This window comes from Jaculus jaculus, chromosome 8, assembly GCF_020740685.1.
Source record: "Jaculus jaculus isolate mJacJac1 chromosome 8, mJacJac1.mat.Y.cur, whole genome shotgun sequence".
Lineage (NCBI taxonomy): Eukaryota > Metazoa > Chordata > Mammalia > Rodentia > Dipodidae > Jaculus > Jaculus jaculus.
The window spans coordinates 105,477,206-105,495,200 of record NC_059109.1 but is presented as its reverse complement, the minus strand read 5'-3'; the positions used below and the strand labels follow the sequence as shown (position 1 = coordinate 105,495,200).

Below are 17,995 nucleotides of genomic sequence, written 5' to 3'. Positions count from 1 at the left end.
ACCTCACTGAGGGGGGCCCTCCACAGAGTGGGGCAAGGAAGAGGGAAATGATGGTACCAATACGTGATGAGTCCATGCAAAGAGTCTATTTAATTAAAAAAAAAAAATAGAGGGCTGGAGAGAGGGCTTAGTGGTCAAGGTTCTTGTCTGTAAAGCCGAACAGCTGGGTTAATTCCCCAGTTTCCATATAAAACCAGATGCACAATGTGGCACACACATCTGGAGTTTGTTTGCAGTGACCGGAGGTCCTAGTGTGCCCATTGTCTGTCTGCCTCTCTCTCTCTCTTCTATCTATAACACTATCTACTCGTAAATAAATAAATAGGCTTTGAAAGGTCGGGGCGCTGGGGGGTGCGGCCTGGTGCAGCGATGTCGCTGCTGAGGCCTATAGACGAGCTGCCCGACCTGAACAAGGCCACTGTTTTGGTGTTCCTGGTGCTGCGCCCTCCAGACCTGACGCTTTCCCTCCCCGGGCAGCTGGTGCGCTCCGAGGATGCTCTTCTGCAGCAGCCGGGGACTCGATGCTCAAGGAGGACTGTGCGTCCGAGCTCAGGGTCCACTTGACGAAGTCCCTCCCTCTGCCCTCCAGTGTGGCTCGGCCCAGGATTGACCTGATTGTGTTTGTTATTACCCTTCACAGCAGGTACAGCTTCCAGAACGCAGAAGAGTCTCTGCACCATGTAGACAGCAGCTTCTTCCTGGGAAAGGTCTGCTTCCTTGTCACAGGTGCTGGCCGGGCCAGCCACTGCAGCGTTCACCGGAACACTGTTGCACAGCTGGCCCACACCTGCCGAAGCCCCTGGTCTTCCGTGACTTGGAGGTGGAAAGCTTCCGAGCCGCCGTGGCGCAGCGGCTGGTGCGCATGCTGCAGATGTGTGCCGGCCACGTGCCTGGCATCTCTGGCCTGAACCTGCCGTCCCTGATTAGAAGCTCCGAAACCCCTTCGCCCCCCGCCCCCCCCCCCTCCGACTGGAGGAGCTGTGAGGGCGACTGACCCCTGGGCTCTCCGTCCCACACTTAGTGCCACGCCACAAGCAGTCACTGTGGATGAAGACCATCAGGGCCTGACAGGCCAGCTCCCTGCCAGAGCGCAGGGCAGGAACGGGCAGAGAGCCCAGCTGCTGGAGCCCCAGCATCCTCTTGCTCTTCCGCTCACTCCACAGAGCCCTGTTCGTCTGACATGGTATATCTCCACCTAAGAGCTCACAGGAAGAGTCTGGTTTAAAAACAAAAAACAAACAAACAACAAAAAAAAAAACACTGAAAATCACGGTGTCGTCCACTACTCGACTTTGCAGATAAGGAACGGGACTCCATGAGCCCGGGGGAATGCCACGCACGGTAGTACAGAACCCGGTCGTTGCTTCTGGGAGCTTGTTTGCTGTCACATTGTGAGGAATGATTGAAATGACAAGTGAAGTGCCTGAGATTGCAGTACTCCCTACGGCTTGTCTGCTTGCCTGATAGATCTCATACACGGGGTTTATGCCCTGCACAGTGCCTTGGAGGCATTCGATGAACAGTCAGCTAGTGTCTGCTAACACTGAGCTCATTTTAAAAAGCGAGCACACGCCGGGCGTGGTGGCGCACACCTTTAGTCCCAGCACTTGGGAGGCAGAGGTAAGAGGAGCGCCGTGAGTTCAAGAGCAGACTGAGACTACATAGCAGGTCAGCCTGGGCTAGAGTGAGACTCTATTTGGAAAAAAATAAAATAAAACTAACAGAGAAAGCTGGAGCACGGGGCAGGGGAGACAGCTGAGCAGAGAGCTTGCTATGGGAGTGTGAGGACCTGAGTTTAGACACACACACGTGCACGCACACACACACACACACACACACACACAAGGAAGCGCTGTGACCTCTGATCTCCATACGCATCCACACGCACATGAGCCCATAGGCAAAAAGAGGAAAAGATCAAGATGTCAAAATAAAAGAGACTGATGGGGAGGGGATTGCTAGAGAGTGGAGTTTCAAAGGGGAAAGTGGGGAGAGGGAGGGAATTATGAGCTATTGTTTACAATCAGGGAAGTTTTCAACAAAAAAATCTTAAAAACAAATAAATAAAATGTTTTAAAAAGGCAGAGAAAATTTGTCTGGAGAGATGGGTTAGTGGTTAAGTACTTGCCTGAGAATCCTAAGGACCCAGGTTCAAGGCTTGATTCCCCAGGACCCCCGTAAGCCAGATGCAAAAGGTGGTGCATGTATCTGGAGCCCATTTGCAGTGGCTGGAGGTCCTGGTGCACCCATTCTTTCTCTATCTCTCTCTCTCTTTCTCTCTCTGTCTCTCTTTATCTGCATGTTGTTCTCAAATAAATAAACAGAAATTTTAAAAAACCTAAAAAATCAATAAATAAAAAAGTTATTTTAAAAGAGAGAGAGAAAAGAAAAAAGAAAAGCTGTTTTTAAAAAAATCCAAAGCAGAGCTGAGGTTGCAGCTCAGTGGCAAAGCACTGTCATGGCCCTGTGTTCAAGCCCCAGCATGACAAAAAAAAAAGTATCAGTGTCATAAAGTTTAGTAAAACCTTGCAAGAAGAATAGAGTATTATTATGAAGCTGTGTAAGTTAAAATAGAACCGAATAAGCCGGGTGTGGTGGTACACGCCTTTCATCCCAGCATTCGGGAGGCAGAGGTCAGAGGATTGCCATGAGTTCAAGGCCACCCTGAGATGACAGAGTTAATTCCAGGTCAGCCTGGACCAGAATGAGACCCTACCTTGAAAAACAAAAAACAAAACAAAAAAAAAAAACGGAATAATTAGTTTGACTGTATAAATAAAAGACATAATAACTAAGTTGAACAGGGCTTGAATCAGTAACATTAGTTTCTTATTTTTTTAATATATAATGACCCCAATGGCCTGGACAAGTTTTGAGGATTTTTAAAAAATTTTCATTTGCTGGGTGTGGTGGCGCACACCTGTAATCCCAGCACTCAGGAGGCAGAGGTTGGATGAATGCTGTGAGTTCGAGGCCACCCTGAGACTCCATAGTGAATTCCAGGTCAGCCTGGGCTAGAGTGAGACCCTACCTCGAAAAAAAAAAAAATCATTTATTTATTTGAGAGAGGGAAAGAGAGAAAATGGATGAACCAGGACCTCTGGCCACCTCAAACAAAATCCAGACCCATATGCCACCTTGGGCATTTGGCTCTGCTTAAGCAGTGGGGAATCAAACTCCAGTCCTTAGACTTTGCAAGCAAACGTCTTAACTGCTGAGCCACTTTCCAGCCCTAGTTTCTTATTTTTTAGAAAGCATTTTTTTTTCATTTTCATTTATTTTAAGACTGGGCCTCATTCTATAGCCCAGGTTGGCCTCCAATTCACAGAAACCCTCCTGCCTCAGCCTTTCTAATTGCTGGGATTACAGGTGTGAGCCTCTATGCCCAGTGGAACTAACATTGCAAAGGCAAATTTAGAAAAAAAATGAAAACAAGTATGGAGTAAAAGTAGCTAATGGCTGTACACATTCTCATGTCAGCAGCTCCACTTGGGTGAATTCCCAACAGAAACCCACATGCACATCCACTATTGCACATGTATTGCTGCTAGAAGTTATTCTTAGAAGCTGAAGACTAGCTAGGTGTGGTGGTAGGTGTTTACGATCCCAGCGCTCAGGAAACTGAAGGAGGAGGACCTCAAGTTCAAGTCCATATGCTGGGCTACATAGTTGAGACCCATCTGTTTTAAAAAAGAAGAAAATAACAACGCAGGTGGAAACTACCCGCTAGCCCATTATTGGAAAAAATAGATAACCAGTGGCATGTTTAAACAACGCAATTCTACCTTTTAATGAAGGTGAAGTAAAGTACAAACAAAGCCACAGACAACTGCATGAAAGAAGCCAGAACAGGAGAATGCGCGTGCTGTGACCATCTCTAACAATGCCAGGAACCCCGCCCAAGTTGGGGGTTCGAACCTGCACGGAGGTTGCCTCTGGGGGCTCCTTACCTGACTTGTGCAGTACAGGTGGCCTCTTCGTTTGGTTGTCACGATGGTCACATGGGACCGGGAGTCAGCAGCAGGCACCCGGCACTGGCTTTACAAGACAAGATGCCTCAGCCTGCCCAGGAATTTCACCTTCTGTTCTTTTCCTGTCCCCCTCATTCTCCTCCAGGCCTTTCCACTTATCTAAGGCTCCTGCTTGGGTGCTTATGCCCTCTGACTTAGTCTCTCACGTTGCCCTCCAACTGTGCGGATGGTAGCCCGGAAAGGGGGAGGCCAAGGGCCACATGGCACGCTGCGGCTGCTCCCAGCCCACCGCCGCACCTCCGCTACTGCACTAAGCATCACTGGACTGGAGTGCGGTGCGGTGAGAACACGTGTGACTTGGCGGCTCACTAGGCCTGGGCTGGAGTCTGGGGACTTGGAGGGTCTCTAGAGAGAGCCTCCGTGTATTCACACCATACAAGCAATGAGACATGTGCCCAATGTTCTTTCCTCTGGAGTCCAGAGTTTGGCATTTGCCAAGCAGAGGTGCTTCACAGGACCAGCCTCCCCACCCCACCCCCCAAAAAACAAACTCCCCTTTGCTGAGTCTCTTGTGTGCTTTCCTGGTAGACATTGCCTCACTGGTGCCCTCATAGCTCTCTGCTGGGAATCAAGTGGGTCTGGGAGCTTCCACCTGCCTCCCCTTGTGGGTCCCTGGATCCTCAGGGGGCCATTGCGCACTGGCTCCCCAGAAGCCTCCAGGGAACTGTGGAGCAGGGTCTTGAGTGGCCGTGCATGCAACAGGAAGAAACATCCAGGAGACAGCTTCAGAGAACAGCTTGTTTATTTGTCAGGGGACTGCGTTTTTATAAGTAGTTGAGAAAGAGAGAGCAGGAACAGGGTCCTAAGGGGATTGGTGGGTTCAAAGGTCGCTTGCTGATGCCTAGTCGGCATATAGGGATGTTTGTTCCAGCACATATGGAGAGTCAGGTGATCTATGTAGTGGCAGGAAGAGGTATGGGGTGCAGGTCACAGGGGGATGGACTGTGTGAAGGCTGCTGGCGGATACCATATAAGGAGTTTCCTAGGCAACTGGCTAAAGGTCAGAGGGCTATGAGCAAAGCCTAAATCTTATCAGGACTTCCAGGCACCCCCGGCTAGGGGGTAAGGAGTGGCCCTACTTCTTGCCGGTCTCAGTGGCCAAGATTTGTCTGGGGGTCCAGGCTCATTGCGACCCCCAAGAATGAGGGGAGGAGCCTTACTCCTGCCAGTCAGGGGACCCAAGATTTGTCCGGGATCCAGGCTGCTGCGACCTCCCCGTAGCCTGGGGCCCTAGCTGTATCTGATAGCTTAGGCCTGCTTTAACCGGGGCCCTACCTGTGTCCAACAGCCCCCAGGCCAGCTTCATGCAGCCTCTGCTGGTGGTGCCGCCTGGCGTGCTGGGGCTGTGTTAAGTCACAGCCCTTCTGCAGCTGTACTGAGTCCTCTTCAGACCTCCAAGCAAGTCACTCAACTGGATTAGTGGTGGGGACTTTAGACACACTTGCTGTGACACATATCAGCCACGCGTCACATATATGTATGGGCCTGATATAGGGTCCCCAATCCTTGAGCCAGAGTCCAGGGATGTACCTGAATCCAGGAAACGCAGAAGAGTGGGGCTGAAACAATAGAAAAATGGCAAGGTTCCACAGAAGGAAGTCAGAATTCTGCCCATCACAATAGCCCCTGAAGACCAGCAAGAAGTGAGCAGACATGCGGGCGGCACAGGCGAGCACGGAGGGCGGAGGCGTAGGCATGCTTGAGTGATGCGATGCCATGTCACGGAGTGAGGACAGGAGTTGTGACTGTGCACAGGGTGTCGCATATGAGCGAGGAGTGTCTTTGTGTGAGGGCACTGTTAGTTTGCATGTTGTCATCAGGGATATAAGTATGGGTTAGCATGTAGGGTGTGTGCGCGCGCGCGCGTGCGTGTAGACAGACCCCGGGGCGGGACACAGCAAGGCTTTTTAGGACTCTATAACATTCAGTACACAGTGAAGCCATCTTGGGTGTCATCGGAGGTCTTTGCACGAGCACTCAGCTATCCTGGCAGGAATTGTTCCAGAGCTGGTAATAATTCACCCAGGGCACTGTGTAGATCAAAGATGTGCAAATCAGGCTCTGTGGAAGGAGAAAGAACGCAACCTGCTTCATAAGTACTTTCAAAAGCAAAATTTCCTGCCTCTTGCATCCTAAGGGGAACTGCCCACAGCCACCCACACAGTAGGGACAAGAAGGATGACACATTGCCCCTGTGGGGCCCACAGCAAGTGCCCCTGGATCTCTCGGCCTGGCAGTACTGGGATGACAGGGAGGGGCAATGATAATGCCCCTTTCCTTCCACACTCGAACCCACACCCAGGAGTAGAGAGACGCCCTCCTATCTGCCAGCTGACCAGTACCAACCCGAGGAACCAGGAAAAACAGAAAGAGACTGCAAAGCTTGGTCAGTCGTCAGTGACATAAATAGTGACAAAGAGACTAAAACGGGGTTGAAGAGATGGCTCAGCAATTAAGGCACTTGTCTGCAAAGCCTAAGGACCCAGGTTCGACTCCCCAGAACCCATGTAAGCCAGATGCAAAAGGTGGTGCATGTGTCTGGATTTCATTTGCAGTGACCAGAGGCCCTGGCATGCCCATTCTCTCACTCTCACTCTATCTCTGTCAAATAAATAAAGAAGAAACAAATAAATAAAATACTTTTTTAAAGGATCTAAACAAGGGTCCTGGGGAAAAGGAAACACCATTTGTACCCTGGGGCTGAGCAGAGAGGAGACGTCTGGGTTCAGAGCTATGCCAGCTTAGGTGGTCAGACTACCCAGACCCACAGCCTTCCTCCCACCCTGGGTGCCTCAAGAAGTACCAGGCTGGACCCCACTAGCCCCAGCTCTCGTGGATAGACAAGTTGCCAATGTTCACTGAGCGCATTTGGAAAACTTATTTCCCCTCTCTTGGTCTTGACCTTCTCAAAGGACTCCTACCACATACCTTTTTCAGCTTGTTGCTTTGCATGGGACAGGAAGTGCTTCTTCCTGTGCCCTTCTTGCATTTGGTCCTGCCTATCTTCACAGTGACCAGATATTCCACTCCTGTGGTCAGCTGCCAAGAAGCAGTCACAGTGTGAATGTTCACTCTGCACTCCACGATCCCTGGTCCCAGAGCTCCTCTATCAAAACGAGTCTTTCTTCCTCTCTGCCTGGGCCAATCTCAATGGCAGACATGGTCCCTGGCAGGCCCGCCTCTATGTTCTAAAAAGTATTGCTATAGCAGCCACATTCTGCTTTCCGCCTCCTTCCCACCCTTCCCAGGACAAGGCAAGCTAGGTGCCTACATCCATACAGCACCCGCACGTGGATAACCGTGGTCTTCATCACGCAGCAAGGCAGCCGTGCATTCCCTCCCAGACCCTGCACTCACGTTGTCTCCACTGCAGTTCTCCGCTAGCCACTCAGAAGGGAGTTTCATACCACAGTGAGGGGGAGTTTGGGAAGCAGATTGACTGGAGCATCCACTTCCCCTCCCCCACATGTTGGCTTTGTAACCATGAGCAAGTCATATAGCTGCCTCCTTTTCTTTTGACTCACGGGGTCTAAGTAAGCATTGTGCTTGCTTACGGAGTGACATGGGCAAAGGGAAGAATGGCACTTGCAAACATTCCCTCCTGGAGGGGGAAAAGAGGCTCATAAAACTCAGGAAGTAAACGAAAGGTTTTACAGCTTTCATAAGGCTTCTGGACAAGGTTATGAATGTGGTAATCAATTGCTTGGGAGAGGAAACTCTCCCTCTAGCCAAACTCCCTGCCAGCGGCACAGGCAGCTCCAGGGGTGCGCCTTGTGTGGGCAGTCTTCTTACCCACGCCCCACCACCCTCACTGACTCACTAGGCCAGACTTGGGTGGGATCATTTTGTTGATTTTGTTGACCTGTGAGAGTGAACACATACTTGTTCACGTCTCCCCAGGAAAAGCATAGGCGCACAACAGCATCTTAAGAGTAAAGGCAGCCAGGCGTGGTGGCGCACGCCTTCAATTCCAACACTCAGGAAGCAGAGGTAGGAGATGGCCTTGAGTTCAAGGCCACCCTGAGACTACAGAGTGAATTCCAGGCCAGCTTGGGCTAGAGTGAGACCCTCAAAAGAAAACAAAGGGCTGGAGAGATTTCTTAGTGGTTAAGGCACTTGCCTGCAAAGCCAAAGAACCCAGGTTCGATTCCCCAGGACCCACATAAGCCTGATGCACAAGGTGGCTCCTGCATCTGGAGTTCGTTTGCAATGGCTAGAGGCCCTGGCATGCCCAATTTCTTTCTTTCTTTCTTTCTTTCTTTCTTTCTTTCTTTCTTTCTTTCTTTCTTTCTCTCTCTCTCTCTCTCATATAAAAGAAATAAAGATGAAGACCTCAAATAAAGAAAAATAAAATATTTTTAAAAAGAAAACAACAAAAAAGAGTAAAATCATAAATTACTGTTTCTTCTAATTGTCTGGAACATTACTCTGGAGCAGAGATGGAGCTGGAAGAGCCATGGGCAGAAGACCAGCTTGTGATGGAGATCTGGTTTTGTCATCTGGGAGCGCTCACATGGGCTCTCTCTCTCTCTCTCTCTCTCTCTCTCTCTCCTTCATGTATCTATTTTCTCCTAGGTCGTGTGCGCACAAGAGGAGATGCTAGCTAGATTAGCCAAGAAGAACAAGGTGCAAGCCAGTCTCTGTGACCAAGCCTAAGACTGGGAAAGATTGGAGAGGAGCAATGCTGGGAAGGCTTTTGTGGAAGGGAAGTCCTACACCCAGAGTGAAACTCTAAGTTCAGCTTGGTGGTGATTGTCTGGCTCTCCAGGTGAGCACATGCATTAGCCAGCTCTACACAACAGCATGGAGAAGTTCCGAGGATCTCCTGATCCTTGCCCAAATGCTACTTTTCCAACCGGGTGAGGAAGCCTCGTCCTCTGTGAGGGGGTTAGGAAGAATGCCCTGTGCTCCCGGACGAAGATATCCCTAGAAAAACCCAAGGGCCCAGGAGAATTGGCTCAAAACTGTGCCTAGTCCCAAACCGAGCTCAAATGGGCGGGGCGGGGGGGGGGGGCGGGGGGACGGGGGAACTGTGACAACATCGCCATCTAGTGGTCAAATCCCCCCATAACTTGTACTGGGACCTGCAGGAATGGCTGTGCTAAATCCACAACTAACCAGGGCATCACACTAACAATGCCCCCTTCACCTTCCTCTTGCTATTTTCTTCTGTTCCAGCTGCCTGCCCTTCTCTATGGATAAAGATTTTTTCGTGGCGAATAATTTCTTCCAGAACCTGCCTGAACTAAAATACAGTATTGCCCCTGTTATAACTGACATAATTTACTACCTGACCTGGAATGAATATTGAATCAATTCAAGTGATCTTCAAACAAGCTCTTTCCTTTCATAGTGTGTCCTTCAGTTGATACGATTTTCAAGAACACTTTATGTAAAACAAAAGAGGAGGTGTCAGGCATGGGGGCACATGACCATAATCCCAGCGCTGGCATGCAGGGACTGAGGCTGGAGGGTTAAGAATTGCAGTCCAGCTGAGAAAAGTAGGGAGACCCTTGTCTCAAAAAGAAAGGAGCTGGGCTGGAGAGATGGCTTAGCGGTTAAGCGCTTGCCTGTGAAGCCTAAGGACCCCGGTTCGAGGCTCGGTTCCCCAGGTCCCACGTTAGCCAGATGCACAAGGGGGCGCATGCGTCTGGAGTTCGTTTGCAGAGGCTGGAAGCCCTGGCATGCCCATTCTCTCTCTCCCTCTATCTGTCTTTCTCTCTGTGTCTGTCGCTCAAGAAAGAAAGAAAGGAAGGAAGGAAGGGAGGGAGGGAGGGAGGGAGGGAGGGAGGGAGGGAGGGAGGGAGGGAGGAAGGAAGGAAGGGAAGAAAGAAAGAAAGGAGCTGATATAACTACCTAGCCTATCCCCCACACCTCACTCCCATCCACATCCCCCATTTCCCCAACATCTGTGATTCCAAGTGTCTCAAAAACAGAAAATCCATGGGCATGGTGGTGCATGCCTTTAACACCAGCACTTGGGGGGCAGAGGTAAGAATATTGCTAAAAGTTTGAGGCCAGCCTGAGACTACATAGTGAATTCCAGGTCATCCTGGGCTAGAGTGAGACCCTATCTGGAAAACAAAAACAAGAAAAGAAAATCCAGTAGGATTGTATAACCCTGGACATCAAAGAAAAATATTGTTGGGGAAACCTACAGAGGAATACTTGCATTTTGCCAGTGAGATCCTTAAAGAAAGCAAAATCACATTGCTGCGCTCGGATGGGTCATAATGTTAGACTGAGCTTCAGTTCTTCCTTTCAAAGGGGGCACTAGAGGACTGGAGAGATGCCTAAGGACCCGGGTTCAGTTCCTCAGTACCCACATAAGCAAGATGCACAAGATGGTGTATGCATCTGGAGTTCATTTGCAGTGGCTGGAGGCCCTGGCACACCCATTTTCTCCCTCTTCCCCTTTCTCTCTCTTCTTTCTCTTCCTTCTTTTCTCCCTCTTTCTCTCATAAATAAATAAATAAAATATTTTTTAAACAGGGCCACTAGGGAATCTGTGCACGAAGTTGGCTTATAGCCTAGAGGAAAGAAGCTGGGATGGCCTCTGGTCCTTAGAAGAGCACCTGGGATGTGCGTCTACAGTTACTGTAAGGCCTGTGAGAACCAGAAGGGCCCAGTGCACCCAGCTGAAGCTGCTCCCCACTTGGAGTCATCAGCCCCTGGTTCTCCTGGGAGTCCTCTAAGACCCTGTATGTGCGTGTGAAAGAGCAAGACAAGGGTCTTGCTGACATCTGAGGAAACCAAGGAACAAACCTGCATCTGACTCCGAATTAACTTCTGGACTTGAAACAAGTATGTGTCGTTGCTGGCATTGTTGTAGGATTGAATAAAGAAGTGGAGTGTCGAGTTCATGTTTTGCTTGCTCATGGGTTTCTCCTGGAAGCCTTCCCACCTCTGGAAGTGGCCCAACTTGATCATCAGGATTAGGGTCACCAGCAGCAGTAAGGGGATCCTCCAGCTTTGGGCTTCCATCTCCACAGGCTCTGAAGGTACCTAGAGGAGATGCCTCTGGGGTGGATGGTATAAGGGATGTTGGGAAAGTCTTGCCAACACAGGCTTTCCCAGAAGTCAGCTTTGCCTGCACTTAAGCAGAGATTGAGACTCCAAGCTCATTCTTTCAAGGCCCTGCGAAGACCAACCAGAGAAATCTCCCCAAAAGACCACTCAGCCCACTTCCCAGGAGTGTTCCACTCACTTACAATGCTCATCATTCTGTTCTTTAGAAATTTGGGCAAGGGGCGTCTTTAAACCCCTGCCACACTAAACAAGCCTCTCTCCTTACGTACATGCCTAACACATGAAAAAAAAATCCGTACAGAGCTATGCGGTAGCACTTAGGTGGTGGACAGCAGGTTTCATGTACAGGAATGGGTGAATGATTATGGAAAAGGTAATATTTGGGGGGGTTGTGGTCGTTTGATTCAGGTGATCCCCATAAACTTAGGTGTTATGAATGCTAGGTTCCCAGCTGATGGAGATTTGGGAATTAACGTCTCCTGGAGGGAATGTATTGTTGGGGGCAGGCTTATGGGTGTTATAACCAGTTTTCCCCATGTCAGTATTTGGCACACTCTCCTGTTTCTGTTGTCCACCTTATGTTGGCCAGGGGGTGATGTCCACCCTCAGCTTTTCCATCATTTTCCCCTCCATCTTGGAGCTTCCCCTCGAGCCTGTAAGCCAAAATAAACCTCTTTTACCCACAAGCTGCTCTTGGTTGGGAGATTTCTACCAGCAATGTGAACCTGACTGCAACAGGGTTGTTTTATGTTTTTTCGAGCTAGGGTACGCTCTAGTCCAGACTGACCTAGAACTTCCTCTGTAGTCCCAGGCCAACCTTGAACTCACAGCAACCCTCCTACCCTTGCCTCCCGAGTGCCGGGAATAAAGGCATATGCCATAACACCCAGCTCCAGAAAAGGAAATAGTGAACTGAAATATAAAGTCTCAGCCACATGGAACCTGGAATGGTACATTCTGACTACACTACCAAGGCATCCACTCTTCCCTGAGTTCCCTCAAAGGCAAGTTCCCCTTACTCACCTACCGCCCACTTACCACAGATGTTCTGCTGGGTCCCACTGTGCCGGTAGGTCCGGGTGCTATCGCTTACCATCTTGTGACCCAGCAGAGCTTTGTGAGGTAACTCAAAGCTCCCCATGAGACAGAAAAAAAGCTATGAGCAGTATATAGAAATTAACCCTGCAAATTCCTGGAGAATAAGTACTGCCACCTGTTCATTTAACAGGATACCTATTAGAACACTTTATTATTAAAACATTTCTTGAGCTGGAGAGATTGCTTAGTGGTTAAGGCTCTTGCCTGCAAAGCCAAAAGATCCAGGTTCAAGTCCCCAGGACCCAAGTAAACCAGATGCACAAGGTGGCACATGTGTCTGGAGTTCATTTGCAGTGGATAAAGGTCCTGGAGTGCTCAACCTCTCTCTCTCTCTCTCTCTCTCTCTCTCTCTCTCTCTCTCTTAAATAAATAAATAAATAAATAAATAAATAAATAAATAAAAACATTTCTTAAGATATTGCTTCAGAAAAAGAACAGTAGTAAAATAGTGAAAGAAATCTGAATAACATCTGTAACATAGCAACTGTATTTTGAAAAACATATATTTCTTCATTTCACCATTGTACTGTGTTTTTAATTTAAAAAAAATATTTTGTTTATTTTTATTTATTTGGGAGCAACAGAGAGAGAGAGAGAAAATGGGTGCCCCAGGGCTTCCAGCCACTGCAAACGAACTCCAGACGTGTGTACCCCCTTGTGCATCTGGCTAACGTGTGTCCTGGGGAATCAAGTCTCAAACCATGGTCCTTAAGGCTTCACAGGTGAGCGCTTAACTGCTAAGCCATCTCCCCAGCCCATATTTTTAATTTTTATTTATTTATTCATTTGACACAGGAAGAAGGAGAGAGAAAGAATAAATGGGCATGCCAGGGCCTCCAGCCACTGAAAACGAACTCCAGATGTATGGGCCCCCTTGTGCATCTGGCTAATGTGGGCCCTGGGGAATGGAACCTAGGTCCTTTGGCTTTGCTGGCAAATGCCTTAACCACTAAGCAATCCCTCCAGCCCTGTACTGTGATTTTAAGATGTTAACATTTAGGGTATAGAAAGGCATAGAACAAGGTCTAATGCTGTTTTTTTAACCTATTTATGTGATATTATTTCAAAATAAAATTTAAAATGACCAAAGCTAAATAAAGAAAATACTGGCCTGTGAGAGGCAACATGATAAAGGCAGTGAAACAGATGTCTTATCTGACTGTCCTCCACTGGGGACTCTGGGTGAGTTCAACTCCCTGAACTTAGATCTCTTTGCCTACAATTTGAGAATGGAGAAAAGACTCAATGGCCAACAAATGAATGAGACCTGTCCCTATGTTGGACATTGGTGGGTGCTCAATCATCTGTGTGATTCTTCCTGGACCCTGAATTTACATGTGTGAAACGTTGTCTGTTGAGCCCCTAACCCAAGGACAGCCAGGCCACCGCTCCACTGTGACAGTCCTGCTAGGGTATGTTGCCATACACAGCACCCAAGATGTACTCCAGAGGGCCTGTCTAGCTAGCAGAAGTGGCTGCTTTGGAATTTTCCGGTTGGAGCAGCAGAGGGTCACTGCAGAGTAAATACAAAGGATTCCAAGAAATTTGTGAGACTTCCAAGACATGGACAAACTCAACATGCCCTGGAAATGTAGGATATACCTCTCAGACTATGGACCTCAGAGAAGAAAATTAAAATTCAATGAAGCTTACTAGAAAGCACATGAACATGGGGCTAAAAGCACACAACAGCAAATCTGCTTAAGAAATATAGATTCTCTTCAGATAGCAATGACTACTGGGGAGACTCAAAACTCATCAGAGTGCTGAGAAGAAGTGACAATGGAGTGGTTAGCACTAAGTGAGACATTCCTATTACGTGGGCCAAGTCAGGCAGCATTGTGGAAAGCGGTAGCAGAAAGAATTAAGAGCTGAAGGATGGGGAAGAGTGCTTACACTGTCGGGAGCCATTTTGGCTGGACTTGTTTCCATAGCCCTGGGCTTCTGGCCGCAGGACATTAGCAAAACCATAGCAGCCTTCCTGCAAGTAACATTGTGTATCTTCAGGGTCAGAAGCCGTCTGACAGCAAGGCATTAGCATAACCATAACTGCCTACCTGTAAGTAAGATTAGGTATCTTTAGCCTTTTGGCTGGTCCTTTGTGCTGAGAAATTATTGAAATGCAAAAACTCTGTAACAGGAAGGTTTTTGATAGGAACTTGTAAAGCTCATAAAATCTTTGTCCATGGAAAAACTGTTTGTAAAAAGATATAAAAAGAAATGCTGTGAAATAAACCATGTCTTCAGTCCTGGCTTGAGGCCTTGCTTTAGCCCTGGACTGGAGTCCATGCTTTCACTCTTTCTTCTGTCTTTCCTTAATCCTCACTGCCCATCAGGCTCGAACCCTTTCAGCCGGCAGGCTCCGGCATTACACTGTAGTCCAATTCTGTAGACACAGAGTGGCACTTGCATTTGTGACCTCACAGTGGCTGTCACTTCCTGCATAGGATCTGCATAATAAGAGAGCAAAATTAAATGACATCAAAATAGAAGGGGACTAGTTGGAAAAATACAAGGTTTCAGTGGAGGGAAAAGTGAGGGAAACAAAGGTGGTGGGGGAGGGTTATGATCAGGGTACATTGGGTATATGTGTGAAGGTTGTCAAGAAAACGTTAAGGAAAAAAAAATATATATATAGGAGTTGGGGCTGGGAAGATGGTCCATGGATAAAGTTCTCACTGCTCAAGCCTGAGTACACTACGTCAGACCTCATATAAAAAGCAGGTAGGGGCTAGAGAGATGGCTTAGCGGTTAAGCGCTTGCCTGTGACGCCTAAGGACCCCGGTTCAAGGCTCAGTTTCCCAGGACCCACATTAGCCAGATGCACAAAGGGGCGCATGCGTCTGGAGTTCATTTACAGTGGCTAGAAGCCCTGGCATGCCCATTCTCCTCTCTCTCTCTCTCTCTCTCTCTCTCTCTCTCTCTCTCTCTCTCTCTCTCTCTGTCGCTCTCAAATAAATAAATAAATAAATAATTTTTTAAAAAGCAGGTAGCTTTGGTGGACTTCTGTAGTCCCAGCACAGTGACAGGGAGATGGGAGGTGGAGACAGAATTCCCCACAGTCCTCAGGGATTGAGCAAAAAAAAAAAAAAAAAAAAAAAAAAAGGCAGAGCAAGATTCAGAGAGATGCTTCCTCAAATGTGTTACAGCACTGTGGACAGACTGGATGTCTTCTGACCTCCACACATGCCCAGTATCACACATGTGCCCACATACATATGTACAGAAATAAAATCCTTAAAAGAAATATAGGGATTATATCCAGAAAGAGGAAAGTGGGTCACTGTTAATTACCATGCAAGGAGAAAACATACGCCTTCGATATATAATTAGAAGAAGATCTGAAAGGAGATATATCATGAAGCTCCTGATGCTCTTGGGCTTGTGGTCATAGATTTCTAATGTCTGCCTGGGAGGAAGTGAAGTTGAGGGCGGAGATTGAAGACCAAACAAACACTATCAGGAGTAACATAAGGCTACGTTCTTATCTTCAGTGGACATAGAATAAGGAGAAAGTAAGATTCCAGAAACGTCCATGGTATTAGGGAGAAATAAGGAGGGGATTGTTAAAACTGTGGGCAAAAGGAGAAATAGCTGAACTGGTTATATCCATGGGATAAGGGAGAAATAGGTAGTAATTTAATGTCTAAAAAAAGGGGGGGAGTGATAAAGGTTGTACCCAGGGATGTGTGGAGAATAGGGATCTTGTGTCTGTGAAGTAAAGGTGACATATGGAACTGTTAGTCACATCCATGAATGTGAGAAATATGATGAAAATAAGGGACCTGGCCATGACAAGTTGAAAGAAAAATATGGAGCCTGGCAAAGTCCTAGATAATGGGCTGGAGAGATGGCTTAGCGGTTAAGTGCTTGCCTGTGAAGCCTAAGGACCCCAGTTCGAGGCTCGCTTCCCCAGGTCCCACGTTAGCCAGATGCACAAGGGGGCGCATGCATCTGGAGTTCGTTTGCAGTGGCTGGAAGCCCTGGCGTGCTCATTCTCTCTCTCTCCCTCTATCTGTCTTTCTCTCTGTGCCTGTCGCTCTCAAATAAATAAATAAATAATTTTTTAAAAAAAAAAGTCCTAGATAATGAAGATAGTCATTTCCATGTGACAAGGAGAAAGTAGGGACCCAGTCATGTTCATGGAATGAAGGCAAAAAGAAAAAAAAAAAAAAGAACCAGTTAATTTTCACATAACTGGGAAATTCTGTGATTTTTTTTTATGGCCATGAAATAAGAGGATGGCCTGGTTACATCCAGGAAAGAAGCACGCAACCTTGTCATGTCATGTCAAATGAACTTTGGAGAATGGCTGTTATCAATGGAACAAGAAGAATCTAAGGGGCTTGATCATGTCCAAGGGAAAGGAAAGCAACGTCTGTTCACAGCACAAAAGACAGAAGAGTAAAGCCTCATCACGGGGAGATGAAGCCCTGGGAGTGATCACAGAGAAAAGGGAACAAAGAGGGGCTTTGTTTTGTTTTCTGGAGGTAGGTTCTTGCTCTATTCCAGGCTGATCTGGAATTCACTATGTAGCCTCAAGTTGGCCTCGAACTCACAGCTATCCATAGAGGGTTTTTTTTTTTTTTATGTGCATCAAAAAGGAGACAATAGACTTTGGCTATATCAATGTAAGAAAACAATATTGGGACCCTTGGTCATGTCCATAGTACACAAGAAAAAATCTTGCCTAAGTACATGGGCCTGGGGAGAAACCTGGCTATGTGATGCACAAAGAAGAAAGTATTAAACCTCACTGAAGCAGACCTAAAATGAACCCAACATGGCTCAGGGAAATTTGTGGAAGAGGTGGCAGAAAGATTGTCAGAGCCACAAGTTGGGACATGATGCACAGAGACATTGCCTCTCCCCCATAACTGATGGCTACCCCCACGATGCATGACCCACATTCCCCAATGAGGAGGGCCCCTTTGGAGGGAGGAGGACAGGGAGGAGTCTAACAATGGTACCAACATGGCTTAGTATGTACACAACTAATGAAAAAAAATTAAACCTAATATCTATAAAATATAGGAAAGTATGAGGGCTGACTGTTTCCATGGAAAATAAAAGCCTTGTCTGAGAATAAAAAATTGGAAACATGTTCATGGAATAAGGGAAAAATAGAAATTGGGACACTGTGAAGTAATGGAATAGCAAGATGATGATAATGATGACAATTATAATGGTCGTAACATTGTCAGGTAATAACGATAAAATGGGGTAATTTGGTTATGTCCATGGAATAAGGAAAGAAATTGGAGCTTGCTGGGACATCAGAAGTACTTACACATGACCTGCATAATAGAAGAAAAAGATTACATCAAAATAGAAGAAAAAGCCAAATGTGGTGGTGCACACCTTTAATCCCGGCACTCAGAAGGCCGAGGTAGGAGGATCACAGTAACACAGTGAGTTCAAGGCCACCCTGAGACTACATAGTTAATTCCAGGTCAATCTGGACTAGAGTGAGACCCTATCTCAGAAAAAAGAAATTGAGGAAAAACTAGTTGGAAAGTAGAAATTTAATGGAGGGAGAATTTGGAAGAAGATAATGGGAGGGGGTTATGATCATAGTATGTTGTTTATATTTATGGGAGCTATCAATAAAAAGTAAGAAAAGAAAAGAAAATGGAGCCTGGTTAAGCCTGTGGGAAAAATAAACAGGGGCTGGTTATACTTTTATGCATGTGGGGGGGGGGAATGAGTGGGTTAAGTTCTTGCAGCACAAGCATAAGTATCTGAATTTGGAATCTAGCACCCATGTAAAAGTTGGGTGCAACGATGTGTGCCTATGATCCCAGCACTGAGAAGGTAGAGAAAGGAGATGTCCAGTT

At 47.4% G+C, this 17,995-nt stretch overlaps 1 protein-coding gene and 1 pseudogene across 1 annotated transcript; one reads left to right on the top strand and one right to left on the bottom strand.

Moving 5' to 3' along the window:
* The first annotated feature begins 369 nt into the window (after positions 1-369).
* On the top strand, positions 370-994 carry LOC101594319 (annotated as a pseudogene).
* A 3,761-nt stretch (positions 995-4,755) lies between these two features.
* Cstl1 (cystatin like 1) lies at positions 4,756-12,156 on the bottom strand. The gene is made up of 4 exons (XM_045157041.1): positions 12,088-12,156; positions 10,797-11,036; positions 6,960-7,070; positions 4,756-6,092 (listed from the first exon to the last, which is right to left on the bottom strand). The coding sequence occupies exons 1-4, from the start codon at positions 12,154-12,156 to the stop codon at positions 6,009-6,011; spliced, it is 504 nt and encodes a 167-aa protein (XP_045012976.1). The 3' UTR covers positions 4,756-6,008.
* Positions 12,157-17,995: the final 5,839 nt, after the last annotated feature.